At 46.4% G+C, this 9,941-nt stretch overlaps 1 protein-coding gene across 1 annotated transcript in view; it reads left to right on the top strand.

Moving 5' to 3' along the window:
- The first annotated feature begins 730 nt into the window (after window positions 1-730).
- The window catches only part of LOC309543498 (symplekin-like), a 61,537-nt gene continuing 52,326 nt past the window's right edge, over window positions 731-9,941 (top strand). The window contains exons 1-2 of the mRNA XM_082275975.1: window positions 731-853; window positions 9,397-9,646. Of these exons, the coding sequence (XP_082132101.1) occupies window positions 773-853; window positions 9,397-9,646 (331 nt within the window). The 5' untranslated portion in view covers window positions 731-772. The remainder of the gene's footprint in view (window positions 854-9,396; window positions 9,647-9,941) is intronic.

The raw sequence follows: 9,941 nt of genomic DNA, 5'->3' as shown, positions 1-9,941 counted from the left end.
GACCCTTCCGGGTATGGGGGATCATGTGATATCGGTGGTGATTGTCCCGGCACTTCCGGGTATGGGGGATCATGTGATATCAGTGGTGATTGTCCTGGTCCTTCCGGAGTATGGGGGATCATGTGATATCAGTGGTGATTGTCCCGACCCTTCCGGGTATGGGGGATCATGTGATATCGGTGGTGATTGTCCCGGCCCTTCCGGGTATGGGGGATCATGTGATATCAGTGGTGATTGTCCCAGTCCTTCCGAGTATGGGGGATCATGTGATATCAGTGGTAATTGTCCCGGCACTTCCGGGGTATGGGGGATCATGTGATATCAGTGGTAATTGTCCCGGCACTTCCGGGTATGGGGGATCATGTGATATCAGTGGAGGGGGGGGAGGAGTAGAAGGGTCCTGGAGGCGGGGCGGGGGAGAAGGGTCCTGGGCGCGGGGGGGAGGAGAAGTGTCCTGGGTGGGGGGAAGAAGGGTCCTGGGCGCGGCGGGAGAGGAGGAGGAGAAGGGTCCTGGGGGGCGGGAAGAAGGGTCCTGGGGGGGGAGGAGGAGGGTCCTCGGTGCAGAGGGGGGGTGACGGAGGGTTCCGGGTGCTGGAGGGGAAGCCGTTGGTAAATTTTGTGTTCAGGAAACGTGTCACCGGCCTGTTTTGTATTGAGTGTGCAGGCCTGCTGGGAGTTGTAGTCCATGGGGTTCTGACAGCTTTGTTTTTTTTTCTCCTTTTACAGTAAGTTGGATAACGAGCTGTTGATAAAGTTGATTGCGAACCTCCACATGCTTCTGAAGGATGAGAATGTTAATGTGGTGAAGAAGTCCATCCTGACCATGACTCAGCTCTATAAAGTGGCTCTTCAGGTAAGAAATGGGTATTGTCATGTCTTCATTCCCTCGTATATAAGTAGACTCCTCCCCCTAAATATCTGTATTCTCGTCTCCATGCTGTGGCTCCTCCCCTGAATAGCTCTGTTCTCGGCTTCATGTTGTGGCTCCTCCCCTAAATAACTCTAAACTTCAGTGTGATTTCAAAGCTGCAGATCCGTGCGATTTGGACCTCCTAAATTCTTTGTGACTTTTAACTCCATGCAAGTCAATGAAATCCCAAAAAAAGGAGAGTTTTTAGTATCAGAAGATTTGCACGAGAGCAATGCTTGGTATCCACCAATTCCGGCATCTGTGCAACACGTGTGTGTGTGTGATATATATATATATATATATATATATTAGTGATCGACGATATCAGTTTTTCATTGCCAATATTTTCGTACATTTAAAGTTTTTTTGCAAAATAAACACAAATTTCAGCACAAATCTGTTACTGAACATGTAAATCTTAACTTTTTGTAACATGAAGAGCTCGTTCTTCACACCTTACCTGCAGGGAAATTTCACATCATCTGATTGTGAATGTTGCAGTACTGCACTCACTGCAATCATTTTTAAATCACTACTGCAGTGCAGTCAGTGCAAAACTGCTAGAAAAAAAGCTAGGGAGTGGAGTGGAGTGGAGTGGAGTGGAGTGGAGGAGTGGACACTACTCTTTTCAATACTCCCAGTTAAGTAGAAGAATATTATACTGCAGAAAGCAGAACATTTCAGCATGTGGTCACCTGTTAAAGGTCTTCTGTTTTGTTCATACAATGCTGCCACTTCATGAACATGCTCAGGAGGAGAGGAGGACAGAGGAGCAGAGAGAGAGAGAGGTATCTTCTAGCATGGAAAGCAAGTCTTCTGTAGCGTGCCTCATTTTCTCTCCACCACTGAAGAGGATCACCACTTCTTCTGTCAATTACTGGTTCCTTCAAATAGAGATGAAGTTCATCATCCAGGCTCATTGTTGCAGATTTAGAAGAATCCTCCGCATGAGGCCCCAATAAAACACTGAAAATGTCCTGATCAATTTGACGATGATGAAGCAGATTCTCTTCTGTTCGTTGATATATTTTTGGACATTTGTCTGTTTTTTCAGCATGCTGCTCTTCATAAAAGTATTGTTTTGGACTTTTCTTTTCATCAGGAACCTCCTGCACCTCCATATCTTCTGTCAGCCATTGTTTCACCTTAGCCAATACAACATCAGAAGAGAAAGCATGGTTCTTGTATTGAGGATTCAACAGACTTGCAAGCACAACATGTTTAATCTCTTCATGCTTCTCAAAACATATATCAATCAATGCTATTTGGCTTGACAGACCATCATTTGAAAGTTGGAGGGTGTTGTGTGCCATGATGACACAGAGGTCTGACGTATCAGCAAGCCTCATTCCTTTCCGCATGTTTGCTCCACTGTCTCGAAGTGGCGCAAGCACCACTCTGTCTTTGTTGATTCCCCATTCTTCAAGCATGCCTAGAAACATTTCTCTTCTGTACTCAGTGTGGGATCCTTGTATCACTTTTGTATTCAACACCAATTGCCTTTTTGTGTGACATGTAAGAATGAGTAGTGACTCTGTTTGTGACCAGCAGTCCGTCGTGAATGAGAGCGAGTTGCCAGCATTCTCTAGTTGCAGCATAGCCTTTACTTTATCAATCACCTTTTGGTGTAGCTTTGCCAGCATTTTGGTTCGATAATACTTCTCACTCTTCAGTGTGTAGCTTGGCTCCCATATGGATATCAACCGCTGAAATCCAGAGTCAGACGCCATTGTAAATGGCAGTTATCAGTGACCATCCTCTCTGTGATTACTCTGTCCAGCAGTTGGGATCTTCCATCTGAATCTAGACAATGACATCTGTCTGTATTCTGAAACACATCTGTTATTGTTGCCTGGGATAGTGGAGGAAGTATTTCAATCACATTGATATTCATTTTGTTTTTTCTGTGCTGCATGATACAATTCAATATGATGAACTCTTAGATGGGCCCAAAGATTTGAGGTATTTTTGTTTTTTGCAGTTGCTGATCCCATGCTTATGTTGTTTGCACATGTGTTGCACACTGCTGCTTTTCCTGGAGATGGTTGAGATGAGAAATAGTCCCAGACCACACTTTTACTCTTTCTCTCCTCATCCATTTCCATTGCAATTTGAAAGAGACAATAAGGTTAAAAAAAATGGCTGGCTGACTGCTGACCCCCTGTTGTGGCTGACTGCTGGCCCCCTGTTGTGGCTGACTGCTGGCCCCCTGTTGTGGCTGGCTGGCTGGCTGGCCCCCTGTTGTGGCTGGCTGGCCCCCTGTTGTGGCTGGCTGGCTGGCCCCCTGTTGTGGCTGGCTGGCCCCCTGTTGTGGCTGGCTGGCTGGCCCCCTGTTGTGGCTGGCTGGCTGGCCCCCTGTTGTGGCTGGCTGGCTGGCCCCCTGTTGTGGCTGGCTGGCTGGCCCCCTGTTGTGGCTGGCTGGCTGGCCCCCTGTTGTGGCTGGCTGGCTGGCCCCCTGTTGTGGCTGGCTGGCTGGCCCCCTGTTGTGGCTGGCTGGCTGGCCCCCTGTTGTGGCTGGCTGGCTGGCCCCCTGTTGTGGCTGGCTGGCTGGCCCCCTGTTGTGGCTGGCTGGCTGGCCCCCTGTTGTGGCTGGCTGGCTGGCCCCCTGTTGTGGCTGGCTGGCCGGCCCCCTGTTGTGGCTGGCTGGCCCCCTGTTGTGGCTGGCTGAGGCCAGGGCCTGTGGGTGGCTGGCTGGCACCGCGGCGTGACCGGACTGCAGCTGGCTGCGTGGGAGGCGGTCTTAGAAGGCAGAACGTGTGCAGCGCAACATACGCAATGACGTCGTCATGACAATACCGCCAATATCGGCTGGTTCCTCTATATCGGAAAGTGCATATCGGCCCTTCATATATCGTCGATAATCGGTCGATCCCTAGTGTATGTGTGTGTGTATATATAATATCTCTTCTGTCTGTTATTAGAGATTATATATTTTGTTCCCTCACATTATAGCTACAAATTCTGAAAGAAATCCTCTGCACACTTTCCAGCAAACTTTGCAATGAGAGAGTGAGCTCTTTAGTCCACATGCAGTCCCTCCAGAATGTGTGGTCACACCCTTTTTAGCACCTGATAGATTATATACATGTACAAGCGATTGGGATCGGAGTTCAGGTATAGTTATTTGTATTTACCGCTGCATAGAGAGATTTTAAAATCATTTTTTTTTTTTTACTTCATAACTAATTTATGCACCACACTTTTGAGTTTTTTTTATTTTATCAGATTAATCGATTATTTGAAGCCATAATCAGACAACTGATTACGATTTATGAAAAGGTTAGTTGCAGCCTTAGTCCGGGTGATTAGGGGTTACCTGGCAGCTATGGAATCTTTTAGGAAGTCAGACTCACTATTTGTGCTCATGGATGGGCCTTGGAAAGGGTTGTCCGCTTCTTCTGCGATCTTTTCTAGATGGAATAGGCCTGAACCACCGTCTGTCTGATCCATCAGGAGTCCGGTTCCTCCTTTCCCAGTCAAGGCGCTCTCTACTCCGGGCACTCAGTGTCTCCTGGGCCTTCTGTCATCAGGCGTCAGTGACGCAGGTTTGTAAGGCGGCCAGCTGGTCATCGGTGCACACTTTCACAAAGTTCTATAAAAGGGATGTGTTGGGATCTGCGGATGCTTCTTTTGGCCACAAGGTTTTGCAGGCTGCTGTTTAGGGACCTGATCCTCTTTGAGGGTGTATTGTTTTTTTTCAGATGGGCTCCAGTTTTGGTTGAGCTCCTGTTGCCTGGTTGGCTAATGTTTAGCCTTGGGAATTTTTTTGCTGTTCCCACCCCTTATGTTTAACATTGCTTTCGGAGGTCCCAATGGTTCTGAAGATCAGGAGCTGTGTCCATCAATGAATGAAAGAGAAAATGGGATTTGTGACTTACTGTAAAATCCATTTATCTGATGTTCATTGACGGACACAGCACCCCCCACCCCCCCCCCCCCCCCCTCTGTGGGGTTGTAATTCTAACACTGCTTGTAATTCTGGAACTGCCCATAAGCGTAGCCAGATTCTTTCCTGCCTAGTGTCCCACTCCTGTAGGGGGCAGTATAACCCAATGGCTATGAAGATCAGGAGCTATTCACACAATTGGATAATCAATGCTTTCAATCAAACGTCCATCCCTGGATCCATAAACAGGGTTCAATAGGGTATCAGTATCCAGATTTTGTTTTCTTGATGATGCACAATTTTGTACTGTCTGCGCTACTTATACTTGATTCATTGCCCTGTGGGATTAGTGATTAGAGTATACCTATACATATTGCTTTTCATTAGGTAGCTGCGACAGTGTCTGTCTTGAAGACGCATCTGTTCATGTGCCTTGTGCGCAGGGGATATATCTTATCATTTTCAGAGGGCGCATATAGTGATATTTTATATACAATTACAAGATCAGGAGCTGTGTCCGTCAATGGAGATAAGAGAAATGGATTTTACGGTAAGTCAAAAATCCCATTTTCTTTTTTTTTTTTTGTGCTAAAACTTTTCATTTAGTGATCTAGAAACAAGAGTTTTTTTATTTCAGCAATAAATTTGCCGGGATGTCCACTGGAATGTCTCATTATGTTTTCAAAAACAAAGAAAAGCTGAGGGTGTCATTTGGGCCTGGGGGACCCGTGGCCCCCAAATCCAAAATCCATTTTGTTTCTTTTTGAAGTACCAGGTAATCCAAATTCCCACCCTTGGGCCAAGCTGAACCACTTCCAGAACCCATCATTTGAAACCATGCGAATTCCTGACAATCCATTCCACACTCTGTGGCTCCTCCCCTGAATATCTCCATCCCATTGTACACTCTGTGGCTCCTCCCATGAATATCTCCATCCCTTCCTACACTCTGTGGCTCCTCCCCTCAGTATCATCATCCCATTCTATACTCTGTGGCTCCTCCTCCTCAGTCGCTCCATCTCATCCTACACTCTGTGGCTCCTCCTCTCACTAGCTCCATCTCATCCTACACTCTGTGGCTCCTCCCCTCAGTATCTCCATCTCATCCCACAGTGTGTGGCTCCTCCCCTCAGTCGCTCCATCTCATCCTACACTCTGTGGCTCCTCCCCTCAGTATCTCCATCTCATCCCACACTGTGTGGCTCCTCCCCTCAGTCGCTCCATCTCATCCCACAATGTGTGGCTCCTCCCCTGATGTTTTGCTTTGTATCTTTGTAAAGGATAAGTTCACCTTTTCTAATAACCTGCAAAAAATTTGAATTTTTTTTTTTTTTTTTTTTTTTTTAAAACATTTATTTTCTTAAGCTGCCTGTAAAGCGTTGCACCCGGGATCAGGATATCACAGGTACAATCTCCGGCTCCTGCAGACTGTTGGTGTAGCTCTCTAGACAGGAGGCTCAGAGATCTGCCAGTGCCTAGAGTGCTCCGCAGCACCCTCACAGAACTCATGGCCGTGTGGGCGGAGTCCCACATATCCACATTTTTTTTCAAATTTATAACAGCGGGTGTAGGGAGAAGATTCCTGACCCGCTGTCACAATTAGAAGGCGGATCGGGGAGAGGCTGCTGGGGCGGTAGCATGTTCCTAAAGGTAAACTTCTCCTTTTTAAGGTCACTTTGCAGTTAAAGCAAAGAAGAGTTAACCTCTCTAGTGTATTTATGGGCTTTACTAAACAAGAATTCTGTACATACCAACTACTTACACTCATAGGAAAACAATGCAGATATACATACAACACATGCACACGCTACCTAACCTTCCTAGTAGAATAACATGGACAATGTGTACAATAGGAATCCATTGCTAAAAGTCACTAAGCTGAGGTTATAGTGGCTTCACGATCTCTGTAGGCAACCAAGGCCTCCAGGCTTTACCCTACAAGTGATTGCAGGAAATACGGCACTAGTGTTATCCCCAGGTGAAGTATTCTTTGTCCTGTGAAGTCCCCTCTGTCTGTCTCTGTCTGTGAAGTCCCCATCTTCCTTCGTTATGAAGCCCCCTTTTCAGCTTATGTTGCTGGCATTTCTTTTGGAAAATTTGGATAGCCATTCCCTTATTGGCATATCTTATTCTTACTAAAAAATCTTTTTATTTGGTTTTAAACAAGAATAACAATTACACTGTAGAAATACTTCCTAACTCTACATTTAATCTCTGTGAGTGAAACATTTCCCATCTCATACTGTAGATGGCACTGTTGTCTCATACATGCTATAGGTCAAATATGTCAAAAGGTCAAACTATGGTTGACCCTTTCTAACCTAGTTTGGCCCCCAACGTTTGACATGACTTCCTCCTGAAACATTGGAACCAAGGCCTCCATGCAGCTCTTCAGGCTGCCCGCTTTTATGGATTCAAGTCAGCAACTAGCCTGGCGTATGAAGACATCAGGAAGGATGAAACCAAGGAGCTGTCCTGTCTGCAGGGGCCCAGATGTGGGGGAGGGGAGAGTGTAGAACTGTATCCACCATTCCAGTATTGATTTCTGAGCCATTTCTGTTATTGGTGACTGACGGTAGTCACTGTCACTGGGGATGAAAGACAGATACTATATGAGGGTCCCCAGAATCCTTTTGGTCACCCTGTACCATTATTGGTGCAGGGTATGGTGAATGTATTGCTGGTCTGTGCCCCTCCCCGCTCCCTTTTTCCTGACCTGTTTCTGTCTGGTGGATAATTTGATGAACTCTTGGAGGATCCTCTATGATGGGATTAGCCATGAGTCAGCTGTACCGCGTTATCTAACCATTGTGTGGTGTTTTGGGTAAGGCTCCATTCACACCTGGGCGTTTTTGAGTGTTTTTCAGCTCCAAAAACACTCAAAAAAACGTTCCAAAACGCCCAACAAGTAAAACCCAATTTATTTAAATGGCCCCTGTTCACATCTGAGAGTTTTGCAAAACGCCTGTAGCTGAAAAAAGTACATGAGCTTCTTTTTGGGCTGATTACCAGCGTTTTTGATGTCAATGCCTGCCTCCAAAAACGCCTGAAAATCGCGGTAAAAAAACGCTGTAAAATGCTACGCTCAAGTGTGAATGCACCCATAATATTCGGCTCATTCTTCATGTAGTGACTGACGTACTCCTCAAATGTATAACAAGTCTGTTTCTTGTTCAATAAACCAGTTCACCCCAGCAATCAGTTTCCATTAATGTCTGTGGGGGAAAGTTATACCTGCTTTGGATTATCGCTATTGGGAAAGTCCACTTTTTATTGCTACCGAGACCAAGAGTTACTACAGCATAACTCGCTACTAGGGGACATCTCTGACAGCGAGACCTGTGCTCCTACCCGGTCGTCCGTCCGCCACAGTGACGGATTACAGTCACGGCTGGACACACCCGGGAAGTTTTAGTGAACTTTAATTTTGTTTGAATTTCTCTATACAAAACGTGTTCCCTGGCCGAGCGTAATCGCGGTTTGGCTCCAAGATTGAATTGAGCAGCCTTCAATTTCTCCTCTTACTCTGTGAGGTTCTCCCCTGGCCCCTAGAGGTGGTACTGGCCCTTGGCCCCTAGGGGCAGTACTGTCCTCAGTACTTTATCGTTGGAGGAGAACTAAGTTCATCGAAGTCCTCCTCCCAACTTTCTAAAGCCATTCCTCATTGTAGTCCTCAAGGTTCTGATGTAATTCCTCGTAGTAGTCTTGTCTATATTCCCATGGTACACGTTCCTGGATTATAGGCTCCTCTGTAGCGATTATCAGCTGGACACTGGATGCATTAAGATAAATACACATGTTCGCCAGCACACTATGGATCATCAAATATAGTCCAAAACTTTTATTGCAGAGAGATCACAACAGAATAAGTGCAGCCTTTTGGAGCCATGCAGGACCCCTTTGTTAGGCATGTTGCACTTATTCCGTTGTGATGTCATCACTCTGCTATAAAAGCTTTGGACTGCAATTGAAGATCCCTGGTGTGCTGGCGAACGTGTATTTATTCCTCGTTGTAGTCCTCCTCCCAAGGTTCTGATGTCATTTCAAATTATAGTCCTCCTCCCAAGGTTCTGATGTCATTCCTCGTTGTAGTCCTCCTCCCAAGGTTCTGATGTCATTCCTCGTTGTAGTCCTCCTCCCAAGGTTCTGATATCATTCCTCGTTTAGTCCTCCTCCCAAGGTTCTGATGTCATTCCTCGTTGTAGTCCTCCTCCCAAGGTTCTGATGTCATTCCTCATTGTAGTCCTCCTCCCAAGGTTCTGATGTCATTCCTCATTGTAGTCCTCCTCCCAAGGTTCTGATGTCATTCCTCGTTGTAGTCCTCCTCCCAAGGTTCTGATGTCATTTCTCGTTGTAGTTGTCCTCCCAAGGTTCTGATGTCATTCCTCGTTGTAGTCCTCCTCCCAAGGTTCTGATGTCATTTCTCGTTGTAGTTGTCCTCCCAAGGTTCTGATGTCATTTCTCGTTGTAGTCCTCCTCCCAAGGTTCTGATGTCATTTCTCGTTGTAGTCCTCCTCCCAAGGTTCTGATGTCATTTCTCGTTGTAGTTGTCCTCCCAAGGTTCTGATGTCATTCCTCCTTCTCTCTATTCTTTGTACAGTGGGTTGTCCGCTCCCGACCACCATCAGAACAACAAGAGTCATGCTGGGACCTAGTGACTGAAATGGCCGGGGACATCCTTCAGCTGCTGGAATCTGACAATGACGGGATCCGCACACACGCTGTGAAGTTTGTGGAAAGTCTAATTGTCACCCTGTCCCCCCGAACTCCTGATAGTGAAATTCCCAAGAGACAGGAAGGCGACATCAGTCTGGAGCAGATCCCGACGGACCACCCCTTCCTAAAATACAGTGTGTATCCTCCTACCCCTTCCTAAAATACAGTGTGTATCCTACCACCCCTTCCTAAAATACAGTGTGTATCCTCCTACCCCTTCCTAATATACAGTGTGTATCCTCCTACCCCTTCCTAAAATACAGTGTGTATCCTACCACCCCTTCCTAAAATACAGTGTGTATCCTCCTACCACCCCTTCCTAAAATACAGTGTGTATCCTCCTACCCCTTCCTAAAATACAGTGTGTATCCTCCTACCCCTTCCTAAAATACAGTGTGTATCCTACCCCCCCCTTCCTAAAATACAGTG

Source organism: Pelophylax lessonae (genome assembly GCF_965119305.1).
Source record: "Pelophylax lessonae genome assembly, contig: HAP1_SCAFFOLD_113, whole genome shotgun sequence".
In the NCBI taxonomy this organism is placed as follows: Eukaryota; Metazoa; Chordata; class Amphibia; order Anura; family Ranidae; genus Pelophylax; species Pelophylax lessonae.
The sequence above is the reverse complement of the archived record's forward strand: the minus strand, read 5'-3'. Positions and strand labels throughout refer to the sequence as shown.